This window comes from Gopherus evgoodei, chromosome 11, assembly GCF_007399415.2.
Source record: "Gopherus evgoodei ecotype Sinaloan lineage chromosome 11, rGopEvg1_v1.p, whole genome shotgun sequence".
NCBI classification, from domain to species: domain Eukaryota; kingdom Metazoa; phylum Chordata; order Testudines; family Testudinidae; genus Gopherus; species Gopherus evgoodei.
In genome coordinates, this window is record NC_044332.1 from 70,940,433 (window position 1) to 70,964,435 (window position 24,003).

Genomic DNA, 24,003 nt, shown 5'->3' on the forward strand with positions numbered 1-24,003 from the left:
AATGGAAGGTGGAAGCTAGGTCGGGGGAGAATGTCTCCTGTTGACATAGCGGAGTGTAGACGCTGTTTTAAGTCGATCTAACTTACGTTGCTCTGGGGGTTGGCTTTTTCACACCCCAGAGCAATACATCGATTTAAGTAGTAGTATAGACAAGCCCTAAGGGAGCTGTTCACCTGCCCAAAGGAAATCAGAACAAATGTATGAGACTGTATGGGAATTGCCATGATAGCAAAATCAGAGCAATGAAGAATTCCCCCAGAGTTCTACTATTGTGCAAGAATAAAAGGATTCCCTTACTAAGCAGCTGCATACAAGTTGTCCAAGGTTAAGTTACTGCTGTTTCATTGCCATTCAGGCAGCCTGTAGTAATTTTTTCCATCAATAATGGTTATAGTACAATATGTAATTTTTCATTTTACACTCTGGCTGAGTATATCTGAAGCTGGCACAACTAGCTGTGATGGGAAACGAAGGTCTCTGATAAGCCAAAGGTGATGTGCACTATGGTGCAGGAAAAACACTGTAGGCCTTCCCCTGCTACTTGACCTTGACCTGAAGTAGTGTACCAGAATATTCTTGGGACAAGAGGGCAATGATAGTAAAACCAGTGTTCATGCTGATTCACCCTCAGTCTTCTGTGCAGTGAAGACTTACAATGCTCTGTTCTGCAATGGTGCCAATCTTTATGGTATGGCTAACAGGCTGATAATGGTGGTGACTTAACAGATTCACACAGTTGCTTCAACCACTGGGTTCTATTTTTTTCCCCCATCTTACTTGCTAAGGGTTTTCAGACATGCTCACCATTGGCCTAACTCTGCTTCTATTGAAGTCAATGATAAAAATCCCCTATTGACTTCAGTGGGAGCACAGTTAGCCAACATTGAGTGCTTTGCAAAATCCCACCCAAAGGGACAAATTCACCCATTAGCACAGAGCCACTCAAAGGCTTTTGTGCTGTGGGACTGCCATCATACCCCTGCACAGGGCACATTTGTAGGCAGAGCAGCTATGCAAAGGGACCTGTGCAGTGGGGAAGTGACCTCCATATCTGCTCTGAATACACTTGTGTGAAGGAAAAAGTTCAGGATTGGGCCTCTGACTCCACTGTTACATGAATCCATTGGCTAGGAATCCCAGTGTACAAGGCATGGCAGTACTGTGGATATTATTTCAAACTAAAGACTGATATAGCAGCCAGAGCATGGCTGCACTGCAGCCTACCCCAGATTTGGGATTGGATAACATCCTCTTCAGCAGCTCCACACACAACAGTTTTTTATTCATACATTCCAAGGCCTGAAGGGACCATTGTGGGCATCTAGTCTGACCTCCTGTATAACACAGGTCTTAGAACTTTCCCAAAACAATTCCTACAGCAGATCTTTTGGGAAAACATCCAGTCATGATTTTAAAATTGTCAGTGATGGGGAATCCACCAAAACCCTTGATAAGTGTTTTCCAGTGGTTAATTGCTCTCACTGTTAAAAAATGAAACCTTATTTCCTGTTTAAATGTGTCTAGCTTCAACTTCCAGCCATTGACTCATGTTATCCCTTTCTCTGTTAGACTGAAGAGCCCATTATTAAAGATTTGTTACCCATGTAGCTTATAGAATGTAATCAAGCCACCTCCTTAACCTTCTCTTTAAGTGACATTAATTGTGGTCCTTGAGTCTATCATTATAAGGCATGTTTTCTTATTTAATCATTCTCATGGCTCTCCTCTGAACCCTCTCCAGTTTATCCACACCCTTTTTGAACTGCGGACCCCACAACTGGACATAGTATTCCAGCAGTGGTCAGGCCAGAGCCAAATACAGAGGTATAATAACTTCCCTAACTCAGACTCAAGATTCCCCTGTTTATGCATCCAAGGATTGCTTTAACCCTTTTGGCCACAGCGTCATGCGAGCAGCTCAAGTTCAGTTGATGATCTCCTATGAATCGCAAATCTTTACTGACTTGGCCATATGGGTTGTCTGTAATAATTAGACTTGATCCACCTATTTATTTTGGTTGCTTCTGTTGTGGTATGTTTTCTCTTGCCACTGTTTCTGCACACACAGATCAACATAACAGGATTTTGTGCAGAGAGATGGGTGTATTTGTGCGATATTTTGACTCAAAATTCAAGCCTTTTGCCAGAAGCCCTGCACATATGGGCTAATGATCACTTTTCTTCTAGCACAATGAGTACTCCAGGGCCTTTATAGCATAGATCTTTGTGGTTGTACTTTATATCCTGAACAAAGTTTTTAAAATGTTTCCTGAACAGTTAGATACAGAGCGTTTTTCACTGAATTTCCAAACAGCCATTCTGTCAGCTTCAGTGAATTCAGCCTTGCGAGCTGACTCCCATTTGTGGAAGTACTTTAAATTCTTTTTTTGTGGTATAATACCATAAGATTATTATACATAAAAATTACCTATCTTGTATATATATTCCTGAGGAAAGAACGCGTGCTTCAATTGAGTTAATGGTCCTAGTGAATCTTTTATGGCTGGCAGAGGATGCTGTAAGATGCTTTATCCATAAGTGCTGAAAAATAGTGACAGCTTTTCAGATGGGTTATTGGACATGTGTAGGGATCCACTATTTGCTGCTTCTGTAAAATGGTGCTGATTTAGTTATTCCCTTAGATGAGAGGAGAAAAGTTAAGAGTCCAGCTCCATAAATCAAAGAAGCCTCAATAAAGGTGGTGGTGGGAGGAACGTGAGAGAATCTTTAAGGAGAGAGACTAATTAAAGGACAGACTGACTGTCAAGTGTGTTAAATTAGTCATGAGCTTGGTGATGTGGTCTGTTTTCAGTTGTGTGTTGGGGTGAGGCAACTGAGCTAATTTCACTTTGGTTTTTATATTTCATTTAATCCGTGGGCGAAGCTGAGACAAAGTTATTGTTTCGTCTGCTAAACTGCTTCAGCCTGTCTCTGTTTTTATAGTGCTGTGTTCAGGATGCATGTAATGTTGTCTTTTCTTATATTGTTCCAGCTCCTCAGTTTGAAACCAAATGTAGTTATGTGGAAGCTACACTTGAAGAGTTTTTGGCCTGGACTTCTGGACAGCCTACTTCTGTCTCTAGACCATTCAGTTGTTACGATTCCTCCAAATATTGGGCTTATGCTGACTACAAATATATTGCTAGGATATTTGAAGACAAGACAGAAATTTTCAAGGTAAACCATTAACTTTACCTTCAACTCAGAACTATGCAGGTAAATGTCCTAAAGATGTTGGTTAATTATTGTAAGTGATTTCTATAGTTTTTAAAATCTATCTAGCCTTTTCACTTCTCTATTCCTTTGACCAATTTTTCAGTTTTATTGGATACCTGTTTATTTTGATTTCAGTCTAAGAAAAATATCACACCAAAGAGCACCCATCTCAAGCTTGGGGAACTCTTGACATATAAAAACACAGCACTATAGGAGTTACAAAAAAATTATCTAAAGCAGGTGTAACTACTTTCTCCCACCCAGCCACACATAATTTTGGATCTGATCTAGACACCACTGAAGATAATGGGTGTCTGGCTTTCCACTGACTTTCGTGGGCTGTAGATTAGGCCCTTAAATTGCCATTTATGTGACCTCTACAGCTTAAAACCTCCACTGCTTTCTTTTTTTAAGATGTGAGTGTAAGGTTTGATTATTCCACTAGTATGATAAGCAATTGGCATGCGTGATAGTTTACTAGGCCCTGATGCTGCAGTTGGATCAATGTAGGAAGACCCTTACACCTGTGTGCAGCTCCATTAACTTCAGTACAGCTCCACTGGCCCAAAGATCCCATCTGCATAGATCCAGTGCAGCATCAAGACCATATACAGTTTCACTGCCATTTTGTTCAGCTGCATACTAACTGTATACAGTTCCTCATTAAATAATCCTTGAAGACTAGCGCACAGGTGTTTGCAGAATTATGTCCTTACTATTCGTGAAAGTGCTAAAATACACTGGAGTAGCCCATCCTTGAAAGGATGAGCACGCAGCCAAGCCGAAGTTTTGGGACACATTGCAAGTTTTCTCCAGGCCTTCTCTGCCTGCACTCTCTTGTACAGCATGTCAAACACATTGCCAGTGCTTAATAAATAATACAGTAGGAGTTGAACAACTCTCAATGTTGGGGTGTTTACTCTCTGCAAATGTCAGCATGATTCATGAGGGGAATTCTTTCTGGCTAAACAAGATTTGAAGCTCTAGCACCATTTCACGCTTGCCCGGACTCTACATGACTGCCTTGAATTTTGGCCCTATCTATTACTGCCCCAATGGTCCTTTAGTTTATGGCACAAGATTGGGAGAATTACATAAAAAAACCACATGCAGAACATCTACCTAAAACTGTTATTTCGGTGGGTCAATAAGAAATTTTCTTGAGCCAAGCAACTTCCATCCCACCCACACAAGTACATAATTAGGAGTTTAAGAATCTTATCTACTTATCATATGCTGACTGTACTGGCATGGGAGTGAAATCCTGCCATCCACGAGAGACTGGCAGGATTTGCCAAGCACTACTGCACTATTGTGCCACCCAAAAGTATTATTTGTAGTAATTCTCCCTTGTTCTATGAATTTGATGTTAACACCTTTTTCATTTAGATTTTGTTTAGATTTACCTAAGGTGACTTGAAGGAGAAAAGAAGGCTAACTACATTGTTAGTTATAGTGATTAATAGGGCCATTTAGAAGTTGTTTGAAATTGAGATTGCGCTGTTTATCATTTACAGTTGTGTGGGTTAAGGTAATGATTCTATTATTCTAATCTATGAGCAGTATCTAGCATCTTACATTTTTTTGTTCAGTTGATATTTTATTACAGCATTTGAGATATAAATCAGCAGCAAGATATACGCATGAAGTTTAAATAGAAATAAGACCTTTTAAAGTGATATACGGATACAGATTAACTTCATTATAAGCAGAAAATGAAATAAATGTAATTCACAAGTAATGTGCCATCTGTTATGGTGGGAATACCTCTGAGTGCATTTCTTCTTTTTGTAGCTTTTTTATTGTAAAAAGGGAAGCCCATTGTGCCAAGATATCAGTAATCTTACCAATTTCTTTTCAGCTCATTGGTTAAAAACTATTTTACCCACAATTGCTTCAAGTATTTACTATGGCTGCAGCATTTTCAAAGAGTTCTTTTAAATCTAATATTGATTGAACACACAATATTTCCATTGAAATTGTAAGAAAACACAGAAACTATTTAGGTGTGAGATTAAAGGGTAGAGATGTTATTACGCCTAACTTTATCACTGAAATAGTTATATTGGATTTTAAATTTTGTGTCTGTGGAAAGCTCTGAGCAGTTTTTCTGTTTTTATTTCTTGCTGATTTTGACAAATGTTTATTAGGCTTTTGTATTTTTTTAATTATATTTTTAAAATCAAGATGTCTCTAACAGTACCTCATTTGTTTTGAAAGATTCCAGAATATGGAATCATAGCAGTAATAATTATTATCTAGCTATATTGCTTTTCATCTATAGATCTCAAAGCACTTTACAAAGGAGGTATCATTATCCCCATTTTACAGATGAGGAAACTGTGGCACAGACTTGTTCAAAACCATCCAACAAGCCAGGGGCAGAGCTAGGAATAGAACTCAGATCACCTAAGTCTCAGTTTAGGACTCTACCCATTAGACAATATTGCCTACCTAAGGATAACTATTTTCTAATAGACAAATCCCCTGCCCAGTAGCTAGCCAGACTACTTAGGTGAGCTCTGGTCTGGGGGGGCAGGCTGGGGGTGTAGATGCGAATCCTTTGCCCCAAATGAGGGAGAACCAGCCAAGGGAAAGCCACTCAAGCCCATGCATTATAGGTCACTACCACACTGTGTATCCTCATATGCCTTTTGCACCAAAGAAAGGAGGATGGGAGGATCCAAACACTGGTGGATTCCTGTGCTGCCCTTCTCCATAGCAGTTATGCTTTTGTCCTTCCCCATCTCCCTTTACAGCAGAACTGCATCGAGTCAGCTGCCCAGGATGCCTCCCTGGCTGCAAATGCAGAAGCAGGACTAGTCCCATTATACAAAAGGAGGAGAAATTTTCAGACATTGAGGCTGGAGGATACAAAAACTTTAGCCACTGGAGTGAAGAGAGAGGAAGTGCTGAATGTTTTGGAAATCATGGTGGAAGTAGTGACAAGATGTTTAGGAAGAAAGAGAGAGGAGTCAAAGGTGCCACATAGCTCATGGAATGGGTTGATAAAACCGTGAAGATTTTATTAAAATGGTATTCCTTTCTTTTGTTGAAATTTCAGATTTTGACATTTTTCAACCAGGAATTCTGAGCCTGAGGGATGGTTGAGGAATGGAGACAAGAGGATGATGAGGGTTTAGGAAGAAAAATAAGAAATTCAGCTTAGCGTTGGAGAAATATTTATATATAGGGACAGGGTAGGAATGGAGAGGTAGATTTCTGAATCGTCTGCACAGAGAATCAGGGCACAGGAGATCACCCAGCGATAAGATTTAGAGGGAGAAGGGGAACAGGCCATGGATTGAGGCTTGTGGGATTCCTGTATGGAGAGGAATAGGGGAACAGAAAAAAAGATGAAAAGGAAAGAGTGATCGGAGAGGTAATGAGAGAAGAGAAACATAAGCGGACAGGGTCACAGAAGTCAAAGGATGATAAGATGTCATTGCTCACGTCAATAACATTGTCTCTGCAACAGGATATAATGTGGTCTGATTTTGGTTTCCCTGGAAGAAATGGAAAGGAGAGCACGTTGTGGATTGGCTCAGCAGAAGCAAATACTCCTTGTCATTTGGATTCCTATGGCTGCAATTTAGTACTACAGATACAAGGAAGGTAACCAGAATTATTTATGTTTGTGCAGAATTTACAGAGGCAACTTTTACTATAAACCAGCCTTCACGTATTATAATTGTTAGTTCATCAACCATTTTAATTTTCTGAAGCCTTCAGTGATCCAGCACAGCTGAGCGTTTTTCTTTGGGAGGCGATGAAAGGTTTGAGGGTTTGGTGCATAATTTACATTTTGTTATGTTTGAGGAAGGAGAATCTTTGTTTACTTTTTTTTTTTAAAGAAGTCATTGTAAATTATACAGTAATCTAGTTGTACTGGGCCTATTTTATACATCTAAAATAAATAAATATTTTAAATCATCAATAGTTATGAGTTGAGCAAGATGGGATTAGGAAGTTAGGAAAGTTTGTTTGGCTTTTTTGTGTTTTGCAATAAAAAATATGGAAATAAACTAATCTAGGCCAGTGGTTCTCAACCAGGGATGCAGAGGTCTTCCGGGGGTACATCAACTCATCTAGATATGTGCTTAGTTTTATAACAGGCTACATAAAAAGCACTAGCAAAGTCAGTACAAACTAAAATTTCATACAAACAATGACTTGTTTATGCTGCTCTATATACTGTACCCTGAAATATAAATACAATATTTATATTCAAATTTATTTATTTTATAATTGTATGGTAAAAATGAGTCAGCAATTTTTCAGTAATCATGTGTTGTGAGACTTTTTTGTAGTTTTATGTCTGATTTTGTAAGCAAGCAGTTTAAGTGAGATGAAACTTGGGATACGCAAGACAAATCACTCTGAAAGAGGTACAGTAGTCTGGAAAGGTTGAGAGCCACTGCTCGAGGCTAAAGCCTCCAATGACTTGTTAGAATTCATTTAAAAGGGAAACATGAGGACAGGAGCAGCCAGCTCTAAGGAAAGTTAAAAGGGACACTTCAAGGCTTGACATTCAAATCTGGGGCCTGTCTTTTTGTTGTTCATTTTTTCTATTTGGAAATTTCATGCAATTCTTCTTCCCCTTTCCCGTAAGGATTTGCTTTAGTTTCCTTAAAAAAAAAAAAAAAATTCTATTAAACCCAGCCCCAGTTAGCAACTGTCCAATAACAAAGCAGTTCGTATATACTTGTGTCAGGAACTCCAGTGTGCTGTGGGGGTGGGGCAGAATAGCTTGCCAGTGGGGTTTTAATGTGATTAATTAAATCACTGTGTTTTGGGAAGGATAGACTTGTGACTAAGGCACAAGACTGGGCGTCAGGAGTTCTGGCCCTGCATTGCTGCAAGGCTTTTATCTCAGTGGTCCTGCATCTTTCAAACAGGGTTAGTTATAGGGAGCTCACAGGTGTGTTTTTCACAGATGTTTGTAAAGAGATTTGAGAGCCTCTTGTGGGAGGCTCAGTGGGCCCAATTCAACGAATACTATTGACCACAGTGCTTATTACCATGAGCAGTCCCACTGACTTCAGAGGTATTATGTGCTGTCCAGGGCTGGTGCAACCATTTAGGCAACCTAGGTGGACACCTAGGGTGCTGGCATTTAGGGGGCACCATTTTCTTCAGCAGCGACCATAGCGGCCAGATCTTCAGCAGCCCTGGTCGCCATCAGGGAGCTGGGGCAGGGGAGCGCAGGGAGGGCTGCCTGCAGCAAGTAAGGAGGGGGCAGCACGCAGGGGATCTCCCCACCCCAGCTCACCCCTGCCCCACCTCCTCCCTGAGCATGCTGTGGCTGCTTCACTTCTCCCACCTCTCAGGCTTGTGGCACCTAAGCTGATTGGCACTGCAAGCCTGGGAGGCGGGAGAAGTGAAGCAGCCATGGCGTGCTCGGGATGCTCGTGCTCATGGATGGAGCAAGGGTGAGCTGGGGTGGGGTGGGGTGCCTAAAGGTGGGAGGTGGGGAGCTGCCGCAAGGGGGGCACCTCAGGGCGGAGGGGGAGAACTGCGGGGGGAGGGGCCTAAGGGCGGGGAGGGCGCAAGGTGGAAGTTTCACCTAGGGCACAAAACATCCTTGCAGCGACCCTGGTGCTGCCCCATAACCAGATAGTACATGTTTGGGGGATCATCTGCATCACAGAATTGCTGCCCAGCTGTACTTATAGCTTAGGGGTAGGCAACCTATGGCATGCGTGCCAAAGGCAGCGCACAAGCTGATTTTCAGCGGCACTCACACTGCCCAGGTCCTGCCCACTGGTCCGGGGGGCCTGCATTTTAATTTAATTTTAAATGAAGCTTCTTAAACATTTTAAAAACCTTATTTACTTGAAATACAACAATAGTTTAGTTATATATTATAGACTTATAGAAAGAGACCTAAAAATGTTAAAATACATTACTGGCATACGAAACCTTAAATCAGAGTGAATAAATGAAGACTCGGCACAGCACTTCTGAAAGGTTGCCGACCCTCAGGGCCGGCACTTCCATTTAGGCGACCTAAGCGGTCGCCTAGGGCACCAGGATTTGAGAGGGCAGCATTTTGTGGCCCTCAGCGGCAATTCGGCGGCGGGGGGTCCTTCTGCGCTCCGGGTCTTCGGTGGCAATTCTGCGGTGGGTCCTTCACTCGCTCTGGGACCCGCCGCTGAAATGCCCCAAAGACCAGGAGCGTGGAAGGACCCCCCACCGCCGAATTGCCGCCAGCCGGGAGCGCAGAAGGACCCCCGCCTAGGGCGCCAAAAACCCTGGTGCTGCTCCTGCCGACCCCTGTTATAGCTTTTATACTTCGGAGTTCCAGTCTCCAGCGTGGAACATTGAACAGAATTCTGGGTTTGCTCTGCTGATTTGTCTGCCTTCCCAAAATTACTTCCTCTCTGTCTGGGAAAGCAAAGTCCCTGGTTCTGTTTGCTTGCTCCTTCCTGTGACAGAATATGCATAAAACCTTCAAGCAGACTGGAAACAAAGCCCTTTTCCTCCTCAGAACAAGAAGAACGTAAAGCTTTCAAAGAGGCTGCATGTTAAGACAGTTTGTGGATCCTTTGCCTCTTTAGAGCAGAGACAGTAAAGCCTTTTTAACTGGCTGGCAAACAACTCGGTCTTTATTTCCCAAAACAGGCTTACACTGACATTAGTGGTGCTGCCTCTCCAGTACAGCCACTGAGCTACCCCTCGCCCTTTATGGCTAACACGTGCTTCCTCTTATGTGTTTCAGACTGGCTTCTTTAGAGGTTAACAGGCTATACTGCTGTATTGTGGTCCTGCTCATACAACGCTTGCCTTCCTGCATAGAACCCAGGCCTGGAGCCCTATGGCTTTCTAAGCTAGTCACTCACCTGTCCCTTCCTAGGGCATTATGGTTGTGCAAAATATTACTGTCGTTGAGTTTTGGGAAATAGGTTAACTATTTATACTGAAAATTCTCTCTGATGCCAGCTGCTTAGCAATAGCTTTTATTATCTGTACCAAGAAATGTCAGCAACCCGTGGTACTCCCATCTGTGCTGATCTCTCTGGTTCTGGCTACTTTTCTGTTCCCATCTCTTCTGGTTTTGTGCCACTTGGCTTTCTTCATGTCTCATTTTCAGATCTGTGACTTAGAACTGACAACCAGATTCTCTAGGCAAGTAAGAAAGAGCTGAGTAGCATGAAAATAGGAGAGGAACAGGAAGTGGGGAAGCAGTCAGAATCTGGACGTAAGAGGGGAGCAGCACGGATTGTTTTAACCTTGCTTCAAAGTGCTGCCTTCTGTTTTTCCGGTCCATGGTGTCAGTAATGTGCGGGTCACTGCTGTATTGGTCAGATGGCTACTCTTAAAACATTTCATAAAGTCACCATTTGGGCTATTACTTTAATTACTCCTACTCCTGGTTATTTCCATCACATAATGTATTCTCCTTATAAATTGTTATTTATAAGCCTGTTTACTTTGCCTCATGTATTAGCCATTCAGCTTATGGAAAAATACATGCAGAAATTACCTGGTAAGAAGATTTATTTATATTATACATAAAACTGATGCTCCAGGGTCTGGCAAACTCAACATTTTTTCAGTGCAGCATGTGCAATTTAAGTAGATTGTAAACTCTTTGGAATATGGTCCATCTCTTCCGTTTGTTCTGCACAGCATGGTTCATGCTGATGGAGTACCTGCACCACTGGTCACAGATAGGAATTGAGCTTGGGACCTTGTACTCTAAAGCATAGTCCTCTACTACTAGAGTTAAGATCCTATTAAGTGGGAGCAGTAGTAGGCTCTTATTACTGTGTGGATTAGCTACTAGAGACGTCATGACCCTTACCCAGTGTGTTACACTGACAGTACTGAGGTAATGTGGGGGATTTATGCCGATGGGAGATCTCTCTATTGGCTGTATTGTTATAGCTGCGCCACTGCTGCACTGTACGTATAGATATACCATAATCCACAGTGGCACCAGACCCTGTCATAATAAGAGATGCAAACCCTGCAGGTGTATCTCCACTGCTACAATGATCAATACCCTTCCACAACACACCTTTCAAGATCCATGGATCCTACAAATGCCTATCACAGCATGGATCCTACAAATGCCTCATCCAGTGTGCTAAATGCCCCAAAACAACTATTACGAGTGAAACTCTCTACACTCTCAGATGAACTCAGACAGGAAAATGACAAAAAACAAAAATACTTTATCACCTGTGAGTGAACACTTTTCACAGGAAGATCACTATGCATCTGACCTATCAATCTTCATTGTCAAAGAAAACCTACACAACACTTTCAAAAGATGAGTCTGGGAGCTTAAATTCATAACTCTATTAGACAGTACAAATCATGGACTGAACAAACACACTGGATTTATGGTTTATTACAACAATCTGTAACCCCTTCTTTTGTCATATGGCTGCAAAGGTGTTAACAAGCTACTCCACCTTGGATGGTCCCTTTAGATTAGAATATTTACTAACTACTTATGCTAAACAATCTGTTCTACCTTGCATTTAGCCGTGACACAGTATCTTTCCCACACCTGTAGCTTGTCTCTCTCACCAAAAGAAGTCGATCCAATAAAAAATATTACCTCTCCCACCTTGTCTTGCTCATCACATATCTAACTTATGTCTTTGTATCATACTTATAACTATGGTAGATGACCACCAAATTATTATGGATTAGTAAATTAAATAACAATTAACTTTGTGATTAACAAATGAATATAAGAAACGTAGACGACAACATATAGTAGAATATCAAAATTGTACTTCTGTTACTATCAATATCACATACGTACAGTGCCTTCTACTTGTAGTAAGCAGGGATATTGTAGACAGTCAATTAGTGAATCAAAATATATTTACGTAGTGAAAATGTATTCTTCATCCATGAGATCATGGTTCATAGGAAAAATGTCAGGTGTTGTGAGCATTTTGAGGCCTAACTCTCTAAGACTCTACACTTACACTTTACTCCCACCGATGTAAGCCGCCCACTACACTGACTTAATTCCACCTCCTCAAGAGGTGTAGCACTTAGGTTGATGTAGTTAAGTTGGTGCGGTGTCAGTGCAGACACTGCGTTGCTTACTTGAGACTGTTCGAGATGACAGCCAGAGCCCTGCCACCCAGGGCTTCAGCTGTCAGTACCCGACTCAGAGAGTTAAATTGGTGCAAGCATTCCTGGTTAGGACGCGCACCACCGACAGAAGGAGTTAGTGTGACCATGCAAATCATTTAATTACTACAGTGGCTATGTGTCGATGTAACTTAAGTCGACTTAATTTTGTAGTGTAGAGTTGACCTGAGTATTTATAGGTTATTCAAGTGCTCTGTAGAAGGAAGGAGAAACTAAATGGAAGAGCTACAGACTACTTTTTTTATTCCCCTTGCAAAACTAATTGTTGAGAATCTGTAAATCTACACATTTTTAACTAAAAACGTGTATAATTTTTTTAAACAGCCTGTAAGAGAGAGAGTGTAGGAGAAGCAAACAGCAGGTAGATTTGTTTTATTGAAAACCTTGTGATTGTCTTCAGTCATCCATCAGAATAGGCATTTACTGAATCGACTTTTATCTTCTCTCTCCTTTCAGGAAAAGATGGCACCTTTTCCCGCCTAGCAACACCACTTTCCTTTATCCCACTAGGATCCCTTATGAGGAATCCAGCATATTCAGCAAAGTCAACGTTGTCAACCCTGATCTGAGACACTATCCTCAGTTCAGGAAAGCCCAGGCCCATGTGGTTACACTCAATCCAGGACAGGTACCACCCACACTTAGACTTTACGTTATTTTGGAACTTTCTGTAAATAGTTTATGCTGCTAAACATAAGCTAGGAAAAGACAACAGATCAGCTTTCCCCTTCCCCAGTACACATGGGATTTAATACAATTATCTGGCTACAGTAACTTGCTTTGTTCTCTTTTAAAAGTCCGGAGATATAATAATAGTGAACTGCAAACATTTTGAGGATTAGCTCAAAAGGCTGCCTAGTTTTATAGAAGTCCTTGCAAGTACTTACATATCCTCTTCTTTAAAAGGTTGTTTTGAAACTTTCTAGAGCAGTGCTCTAGCCTGTCTGCTCTGAAACCTGGATGTTGTGTGAAGTGTACTTGATTAATGAGTAGGCAGAGCTAACAAAGAAACGTGTTTATGTTATGATGGTGAGGAATAACCTTCACCATGGAAACATTTGCCCAACTTGTTGCTTTAACAGTGGAGTATTTATAATGACAATGCTTGCCCTTATAGTGCACTTCATTGAAAGACTGTGTAGCATTTTACAAGGGTGTCTGAGTATTAGTAATCCTATTTTAGTGATGAGGGAACCAACGGACTGATAAATCAGTCTTTGAAAATCAAGCTATAAATGAGTTGTTCAACGTTACAAATAGGGTTGCCAACTTTCTAGTCGCACAAAACTGAATAGCCTAGCCCCACCCCTTCTAAGGCCACACCCCTGTCCTGTCCCTTCCCATAGGCCCTGTCTCCCGCTCACTACATTCGCCCTCCCTCGATGGCTCACTCACTTTCACTGGGCTGGGGCAGGGAGTTGGGGTGCAGGAGGGGGTGACGGTTCTAACTGGGGGTGCAAGCTCTGGGTTGGGGCCAGAAATGAGGATTTCAGGGTGCGGGAGGGGGATCTGGGCTGGGAAGGTGGTTGGGGTGCAGGGGGGATGAGGGCTCCATCTGGGGGTGCAGGCTCTGAGGTGGGGCCAGAGATGAGGGGCTTGGGGTGTAGGAGGGAGCTCTGGATTTGGGGGGGCTCAGGGCTGGGGCATGGGCTTTCCTCAGGCTTCCTGCCTGCCCTGACTCTGCGCTGCACCCCGGAAGCAGCCAGCAGGTCTGGCTCCTAGGCAGAGGCACAGCAGGTGCCTCTATGCACTGCTTTTGCCCACAGGCGCCACCCCCACAGCTCCCATTGTCCACGGAGCTAGTGTTCGGGGTGGGGGCAGTGCGCGAAGCCAGCCCATGGAGCCCCATAGCCCCCCTGCCTAGGAGCCAGACCAGCTGGCCACTTCCAGGGCGCAGCGCAGAGCTAGGAGAGGTAGGGACTAGCCTGTCTTAGCTCCGCAGCACTGCTGACCAGACTTTTATTGGCCTGGTCAGTGGTGCTGACCGGAGCCACCAGTGTCCCTTTTCTAGAATCCAGCACGAATCTTGGTAAATTGTTTCAATGGTTAATTACTCTAACAGTTTAAAAACTGTATGCCTTATTTCAGTCTGAATTTGTCTAGCTTCAACTTCCAGCCATTTACTGCGCTAGTTACCCATTTTCTTACATTTAGCAATGCACATTCTTGTAAAGTGCTCCTGAAAATAGAAAGCTTAGGCCTTTTCAAAGTAATTTTATTTTGTGCAAAGCATATTAATCGTTTACACTATGTTAACTGTTAACAGTGCCAAAAATTAAATGAATGGTTTTGCCATTTGCCCTCCTTACAGCAATAGGGCGGGTGGGAAGAGGAAGTAGAGGAGGGAAGCTTGGTACTAAATTATTATTTTTTGCTTAATATCAGTAAAACTGTGTTTATTTAGCATAGTATTATCTACAGTGCCAAGCACTGCTATTGCCATTTATAACCTCTGTCTGAATGGTTCAGTTTGATAATGACTCTCTAATATGATATTAATTAGGCTTAAACTAATTACAGATTAATCTTTAAGAATAAAGGTTTTGGGTCAGCTCAGTAGCACACAGTGCCATGAAGAGAGATGTACATACACACACACATATCTACATACACATACAACAGACAGTGACTTGGGGTACTGAGGAACTGCCTCCATCCATTCCACAGCAGATGCTTAGAACAGTCTCATCCAATACTTCTTAGCCACAAGGATGGTGGTTACTGGCTTGGGACCTTTATTGTTTGAGTGAGAAGGAAGGAATAACCTAAACGGATGCCATTATTAATGATGGAGAAGATCTCCAAATAATAAAGACTTTGATATCAGTCTCTCTCTTTCAGATGGGAATTAATACAATTACTTTAGGATTTGCAATCAGATTTATTTTGTGGTAATTTATAGTAATATCCACTCCTTCTTCGAGAGTGAACAAAATGTTTAGGATTAGATACTGTAACAGTACAGGCTTGAAAAATAAAGACAAAGGTATTCTTGGGTATTCAGGAAAGCAACTGCATGTAGGCTGAGTGCAGCTATGAATATCAAATAAACTTAAATGTTTCTAATGCCACCTTCTGGCCAACATGTTTAATTTCATCAGTTTTCTATAAGCAATTTACTATGCTCATTTGCAGAGTTTAATGCAGTATCCCTCACTAGTACATTGGGACATTATCTATTGGTACAATGTGCTTTGATTATAACATCTTGTGCTCTTTAGCCCCTTATCAGAATGGATTATTTTCCCAATTTAACTAGCTGTATAAAGACTGCATTCATTTTTTAAAAAGACTTCAGTTTAAACATGACTTGTGGCTGTGGGCTAAATTTCTAATAAAGCCTCAATGCAACCTTCAATTTTGCATCCACAATATATTTTGGATGCACATGATAACACTGAGACATCTAACTGTTTGGAGGGCCAACCAGGTAGCCAGAGGTTTCAAAGCTAGTGTTCGTATCTGCAAGTGACTGAATTCTCAAAACTGCAAGCTCAGACAACTGCATGCAAATTTGCAAAATTTCAGGGGCAAACTGAGAGGCTGTTTTTAAAAATGTGGCCTTAGCCATTACTTGATAGTTCCACAGGGGAGAATCACAAGTGAGTGAGTAACTGCTGATACACTCATTCACCAAACCTATGTGTGTTCATCCAAAATGCTGCTGTTCTGGTTTCTTTGTTCAGAGATGATTTAATGTGTCCAAAAAATAAAAAATAAAAATCTTAAAAAGAAAAGCCAGAACCACATCCTGTTCTCCCTTCATCCTCTCCCTTTCTCTCCCTTTTCCCTGGACTCCTTCCAGAGTAATAAGAGGTTTAATTTAATGCCTGTAAAATGCTCTAAGATGGTATATAATTGCAAAGTATTAATGATCATTGTTTCCCTTCTCCCCATCTCCCGTTACTGCCTCCTCCTAACTTCTCAGGCTGTGGTGCTCCTGTCATTACATCCCCCATGTCATGTGATCAATAGTAAAGAATCACAGAAAGAGGCACTGTCTTCCAACAAGAAAAACAGAATAAGGAATCACTAGCACTCCGTCTTTCTCTCTCTCCCTCTGCTTCATTGTGGAGCTTCTGCCTAGAACAGTTCCCAACTCCCCTACTGCCTGGCTTCCTGCTAAAATTGTAAACAACCAGCATATATGTCCTCACACCAGCCTCTCTTTCCACAATCAATAATTGTGCTAAGTTCTTGGCAGGTCTTTGTTCTGTTTGTACAACAACTAGCATAATGAGGTCATGGTCCATCACTCGGGGTCCTGGGTCCTACTGCAATACAAATAACAAAATACCCCAGACAACACTGTGACTTCAGGTGGGTCCAGGTCGTGAACTCTCTACTTTGTTCTTACCCAGCCAAAACTCCCCCTGATTTCAATGAAGGTTTTACCCTGAGTAACCAGCTTTTTAAACCGATTTAGCACTTCAGGAATTGGCCCCAAGTAATAAGAAGCAAGAGCAGATAAATCCTTGATAAACAAAGTTCCTGTCTCTACATAAATACCCTTGAAAATAAAGAGCAAGTCAGGAACACAGGAAACATAATATATTCAAGCTCTTGTTAAAAGTCAGTAAAATGTCCAAGTTCAGAGGGTAGATTCAAATATTTAAAGGGATTTTGCTGTAACAGAGTTTGAATGATTTTAATTAAAGAAGAATCCAAAAGTGTCGGAGGTGAGGGCGTTTGATTAACATGGATAAAACAACTCTTTTGGGGGAGGAGTGTATGTGGCTGCAGATCAGCCTCTCACAGTGTGCCGTGGAGTGGGCTCGTGCTAACACAGTGGAGCGTCTGCTTGGTTCAGTTAAACATCAGAACAAGCTTATCTAGTACAGAAAAACTGGACGAGATGGAGCAACTGGTAGTGGATTTATGCCATTATCGATGATGAGCTGCCCGAATAGGTTGCCTCAGAAAAAAGTTCACCTCGATCAGCAAAATATGTGAAAAATCCCTGGCTGAATCACCCATTACCTTCCCCATGAAAAAAAATCCATCAGCTCCACTCCTCCCTGTACCCATCAATAAGGAAATCTACTAACTACTCACTCTTCCCTCCCATTCCATCAATCCTTCCATCCCCTGGTCCTAGTACCTCTTGATCCACCATGCTGTCCCCTCCCCGGTACTTCACTGGGGCTGCTCAAGGTAACTCCCCAACCTAGTAGCTGCTGCCTACTGCTGCAGCTGTGATAGCAGCCCAGTTCTCCTGCAGTGTGTGAGAAGTGGAGACAAGCCAAGCTGTTGTGGTTGGGAGGACGGGAGAACCTTGTGGTGCACCGCCCTACCAAGGTACGTTTACATTGCAATAAAAACCCAGGACACCAAGTCTCAGAGTCTAGGTCAAATTGACTTGGCCTTGTGGGGCTAAAATCACATCGTAGATATGAGACCCACGCCCCTCACAAGGTTTGCAGAGCCCAGGCTCCAGTCCAAGCATCTACACTGCCATTTTTAGCTCTGCAGCCTAAGCTCTGCAATCCGAAGTCAGCTGTCCTGGGCCAGCCGTGGTTGTGCCATGGGTCTTTTTATTACAGTGCAGACATACTCTTTAAGAGGCTTTGTTGAAAGATGCAAGAATGGGATAGCTCTGTCAGCATCTGCCACACTTGCAGCAATAGTGGGTGCACTCAGAGCGGGAAGACCATTGTAATAAACTAAGCTGGCCTTGGAATTTTTAAATTCCATTGCGGACATTTTTTTGCTACCTTCACCACCCAAGTTCTGTGCATCACTTTCTGATTACCAAATATCTCATGTGACAAGCAGTGATTACTTGCATATACGTACTTCACTCCTCGGGAAGCTCAGCATTTTCTTTAAAAAGTGAGAATATCAGCCCCTTACATTTCCATTGGAAGTTTCAGTAGAAGTTCCAACCCGTTATGTGGCTCTGGATATACAAATCCTCTGCATCATTCCATTACTCTGTAGAAGTTCTCCCTGTATCTGTGCTCTAATGTTTTGCCCTTTCATTTTATCTTTTTCAGGAGATTTGAACAAATGCCTTAGTTTGCCTTTCTCTGCGATGAGCCATATCTGCCATCCACTAGCCAAAATATTACAATTATCCGAGTTGCTTCTATCTGATTGTTTATTTAGTTTTGTATTTTTCTTTTCCAGCCTCTGCAACAAAAGTGGCATGAGTGAAAAGTATGCCAACAGCAAATTCTTTCTCAGCTTGAAATTATTCTGACTGTGCTTTGCTTTTTGACGTAACCCTTCACCAACATCCGTAGACCTGTACGCTAAACATTTACCCCTATTCCTTCAATTTCACTGTGGTTTACCAGCATGTTTCCCATTGATTTTCAGATGTTAAATATGTATGCTCCACTTTGAAGGAGCAAAAAGATACGCAACTCTGTTTTGTTTCATTTGGAGATCTGATGAAGTTTTTGCTTTCCTTTCTGTAAAACTAGGCATATGAAAATCCCTACCTCTCCATTTCTCTCTCTGATCTGAAATATTCCCCGTCTTCAGCTGGTTTTGTTCCCTTAGGGGTTGTCCGTAATTTATGTAACGCATTAGGGCAGATGGTGCCCAACCTTATTACACAGGAGGGCAATCTAAACCTAAGCACAACCTTGCGTGGGCCAAACAGATTCAGCGTATTTTAATAAGATTTAAAGTCACCTGTATTGATTTCTATTTTAAATCCTTCTTGTTTCGTCTGTGTTTAGATGGAAACAACCTATGTACAGTAGTGTCTATTTACATCATTTTAGTTTACACAAATGTGTAAACATGATGACAAAACTCTAATGAATCAGCTGTTAGTATATTGTTCTGAAGCAGGCCATGGGCCTTATGAAATGCTCTGGGTCATGTATGGCCCGTGGGCTGTAGGTTGGCCACCCCTGCACTAAGGGGTGGATGGGTCTTTAATTTTGTGTGTTTTGTTTCAGTGTTACAAGGGATGGATGGGTCCTGAAAATCACCAAAAAATGTGTTACATAATTTATGGACAGCCCTATACAGGTTATTTTTTGCACACAGCTGTCTGTGATCACTTTTTTGCTGTGTCTTGCAACTTCCCGAAAGATTTACCTATTCACCTTTACTAATTTCACATTTCTTGCTAGCATAAATTCTGATTTTAATGATCATATGCTTACTAAACCCAGCTGTTCTCACTGCTTTTTATTTATGTTTCCTAGTTTTCCTCTTGCAGTCAAAGCTTTGTAGCTGCCCCATAAATTCTATAAGGAAACAGTGCTGGCTCCAGATATATACATCCTTTACAATTACATTTGATGTCATGGCACATGAAATCCCCTCTTCTGCTCCTGCAGTCAGAGACCAGCCACACTGACAGGCCAGACTGCCTTCACAACCTTCCATTCCTTACATCCAATTCATTTATCCAAACAGCACCTTGTATTTAAGCATTTCTGCACTTACCAATTTATGTTATCTTGCTTTTGTTTCCTTGCCATCACCCTTTCCCTGGTACTCAGGAGACCTAGGTTCTAGTCCTAGCTCTGCCACTGATTTGTTACATGATGTTGAACAAGTCACTTCTCCCTGTACTTCTGTTTCCTCATCTGTAAAATGGGAATAATTCTGTAAGTGTGGCCAGCATTCTTTGGCCGTATACATGTAGCCATATTAAACACACCATTATTTGCTTGCTGTCAGCCTACCAAGCGATCCAGACAGCTCTGTATTTGTGGCCTCTCCCCTTTATTATTTACCACTCCCCCAATTTTTGTGTCATCTTCAACTTTATCATTGGTGATGGGGGAAAAAAACATAAAATCATTAATAAAAACATTAAATAGCATAGGCCAAGAACTGATTCCTGGGGGACCCTACTAGAAACACACCTGCTCAATGATGATTCTTCATTTACAATTACATTTTAGACCTCTCAGGTAGCCAGATTTAAATCCATTTCATATGTGCCATGTTAATTTTATATTGGCCTAATTATTCTAATCAAATCCCAAGTGTGACCCCAAGTCAAATGTCGTACAGAAGTTTAAGAATATTATATCCTTTCCTCTTCTCTCTACTCCCCCTTCCTGTCACCAGCTAATATAGCAGAACTTTTAAAGTGAAATCCTGGTCAATAGGAGTTTTACTGTTGACAGCAGTGGGGCCAGGATTTCACCCTGGACCTTAGGGCCTGTTTCTCATTTATTCTGATGCTCATTCACACCGCTCTGGAAGTATAAAAGAAGCATAAATTACACTCCTGAGTGATGGTGTGAAATGGCCTTAGTGTAAATGAGTATCGGGTGCTTAGAGTTTTGCTATTGACTTTGGTAGATCAAGTTCGTACTCTAAAACTGGGTACTATATTCATAGATTCTGAGACCAGAGAGGATCTTATCATCTAGTCTGACCTCCTGTCATAGAACTTCCCTGAGTTAACACCATTGTGATCCATCTCTAGCAACTGGAGGGATCTGTAATGTCTTTGGACTTCTGTACCACATCTACATTTTAACATTTGGTTTGTTTAATGGCAAGTATGCATTGTGCTCACAGCTGATGATTCAGTCTGTTCTTGCTCAGATCATCCGCTTACGCTGGTCTGTAAGCTGCATGAGGTTAAGGTTACTTTCTGAATATTCTTGACCCTTAAACGTCTATAGCCTTTTGCTTGTTTTAAATGGAAACTTGTGAGCTGTATTTCAGCTCATCATCCAAAATTAACCCAGGCTCACAAGCCCTGATGCTACATTTATGCAGGTGCTTAATTGACTTAAATGAGACCACTCATGTACATAAAGCTAAATGTGTATGTAAGTGTTTGTAAAACGGAGGCCTCATTGGTCTTTTTCCACATAGTTTTCTAGTCAGCCCAGTACTGTATTATCTGAAAAGGTGGTTATCTTGATGATAGGACATTCTTATAAGGAATTTGTGTCTAGCAAGAAAAAAACTGGCTATAGTTCAGATAAAAATCATTGCTGCTCTTCCCCTACTGAAGTGTATATTTTTACTGTCTTTATAGTCCAGCCATTTTCTTACCTGTTCAGAAACAGTCTTTTATGCTGTTCTTGATAACCCTATGTTAATCTAGCGTTCTGCAATCTATAAAGCTAGTACTATATCATCAAAACAACGTTAATGTCTTTGTTCCATAAAAGTGAAGGTTTAAAATCAATTTTATGTCAAAAATATCACACTAATATAGTAATATAGCTCTGATCTAAACTAGATAGTCATGATTTTTTAGGGCATCTTATTTTTTAAATAGTCTACTAAATTTGACAAGTGTAATAAAGGATAGTTATTCACCAGAATTAGAGCTGCACATTATTAATCACCTAGAAGAACTTTAGAATACTGACTTCCTGGGGAAGCCAGCTTGGCTGTCTTTATAAAGAAACTGGAAAGCCTGCTAAACTGAAGAGTCTACAAAGAGTCCTTGCTCAGCAGGGTATGGTTAGGACTTTCTCTGAAGTCCTGCCAAGCCAGCTAGCAGCTTTTTATGCATCTGGACCTCACTTAACTGAAAGAGTTATGGGGTTACAACCCTGTTTTCAGATAAGAGGATTTTGGATAAGAGGTAGGACTGGACTGTGTCCGCTGTCATACACACTAGCTACTGACATTGTAAGACAATGGAATACACTGAGCTTGAGGGAGAAATTAAAGTCAGACCCCCTCATTGTAGACCTGGATAACCTCTTCTGTGACCTTGGGCAAATTATTTAACCTCTGTGCCTATCTACATAAAAAGCATGCTGTTACCTCCAGATGAAATGTATTCATGTTTGAACATCTTTGGATGAAAGATATATACAAATAGCATTTGCTTGCTTTTAATGATTCTGGGTACAGTATGGTGCTTTGCTAAAGAGACTTTACCATCATTTTTGCCTGACTCTTTCAGACTGGGAATACTCCTCCAACTTCCTTTTAAATAAGGGAAATATTACAGTTACACTAGAGGTTTAATAGACCATTTGCTACAGTATTTGAAAAAGGAAGATTCCTGCTGCTATTCTGTTGACTGTGTCCCTTCATTTCAGGTCCTGTTTGTTCCCAGACACTGGTGGCACTATGTAGAAAGCGTTGACCCCATCACAGTCAGTATAAACTCTTGGATTGAACTGGTATGTTCCTTTTAAGTCATTGCTATAGGGTTCTTAAGCTACAAAGCATATGCCATATATTGTAGGCTCACTGGTTAAAAATAAATTATTCTGCCCCAGATCTAATGACACAATGAGCCACATTAGAGTTATAATAATAATAATCTAACATTTTCATAGCACTTTTCATCCAGAGGGATCCCAACACACTTTACAGACTTGTGTATAGAAGGATCATTTATCACCCATCACGAGGATGCAGTCATGCTGGGGCCAACACATTGCATAACTGTTTGTGTTTGCCTGGATGTTTTTAGTAAGGAAAATCAGGAAGCAGAAGAACTTCTCTAACTAATATACAGAGGGGAATTGGACCAGGTCACAGAGTTATCACATGTCTGCTCTTGAGGAAAGAACTTTAATCATGGATCCACTGGCCCAGCATTTCCTCTAAATCCTTACACTGGACTACAAGGAGCCTTGTAGAGGCTCCCTTAATCTTGCCCCATGCCTAGCAGCTGCATTCATGGCTTGGCAAGGGAGTAGGCAGTCTCTACCCCTGAACAACATGATCCATCAGACTTTACATGAATAAGAATTTGAAGGCTCAGAATTTAAGGCCCTGATTGAGCAAAGCACTTCACCTCAAGCATGTCCTTAGATTCACTCTATTCAGCAAAGCAATTAAACACATGCTTAATTTTAAACTGTGACTTCAATGGGACCAAAAAAAAAAGCATATGCTTATGTCCCATTGAAGTCACAGTTAACATTTAACCATGCGTTTAATTGCTTTGCTGAACAGGGATGGATTTAAGCATGAGCTTGACTCCTTCCCTGTTCAGCAAAGCATATGCTTAAGTGCTTTGCCAGATCAGGGCCTAAATGGCTAACAAAATGGCAAAGAATACGACTGCCTGGAATATTTAATTCACATCTTCCTGGGAGTGGAGATTGTGCTTGTATTGGATTTTCTGGCTTAGTTAATTTCCCTTTTCTCTAGGCGTTGTTTTTACGGTGTTTGTTAACCAATAGATGTGATCGTTCCAGTGATAGTCTCAATACTCCACAATGTTTTTTTTTAACCCAAATCATGTGATCATGAATACTATCACAGTATGAAATACTATTAAAGTGGCTAAAGAAACAGGCTTTACTAGGACAGAAATCTGTGAAGTACTGAATGATAGCTGAAATGATAGGAACAAAGTGTTATACAGGGCTGGCCCTTTTTCTAGGCCATCTTCTGGCATCTTTATGCTGCTCTGGAAGAACAGAGGGGTTCAAACCTGGGTGGATCCTCCTAGGAAAGAATTCTGATTGTAAGGGATATTCAGCTATAAGAACAACGTGTAGCAGTCCTGTGCCAGTCTCCTACACAGTGTCACGTACAGGGGGCATCTAGGAACACTGCATTCCCTCTGTTCTGGATCAGCAAGGCAGCCTACAGGCAGCCATTCAAGGCTGTCATAAATTTGTACAGGCCCTGAGGCAGTTCTGATTTGTGCCAGCGACTAGGGGTGCCTCTGTCACTGTCTAGAATTCAGAGTCTGCAAAGGTGACTTAAAGCCCCCTCCTCATCCCTAAACTGGGCTCTGGCTCTTGA

General features: G+C 41.5%; 1 protein-coding gene across 5 annotated transcripts in view; it reads left to right on the top strand.

Moving 5' to 3' along the window:
• The window catches only part of HSPBAP1 (HSPB1 associated protein 1), a 66,263-nt gene that overhangs the window by 37,983 nt on the left and 4,277 nt on the right, over positions 1 to 24,003 (top strand). For 4 of the 5 annotated variants that reach the window (XM_030579864.1, XM_030579861.1, XM_030579865.1 and 1 more), the window contains 4 exons: positions 2,993 to 3,177; positions 6,695 to 6,831; positions 12,796 to 12,967; positions 22,335 to 22,418. In XM_030579864.1, coding sequence (XP_030435724.1) covers positions 2,993 to 3,177; positions 6,695 to 6,831; positions 12,796 to 12,967; positions 22,335 to 22,418 — 578 coding nt within the window. The remainder of the gene's footprint in view (positions 1 to 2,992; positions 3,178 to 6,694; positions 6,832 to 12,795; positions 12,968 to 22,334; positions 22,419 to 24,003) is intronic. The other variant, XM_030579863.1, reaches the window with a different exon arrangement.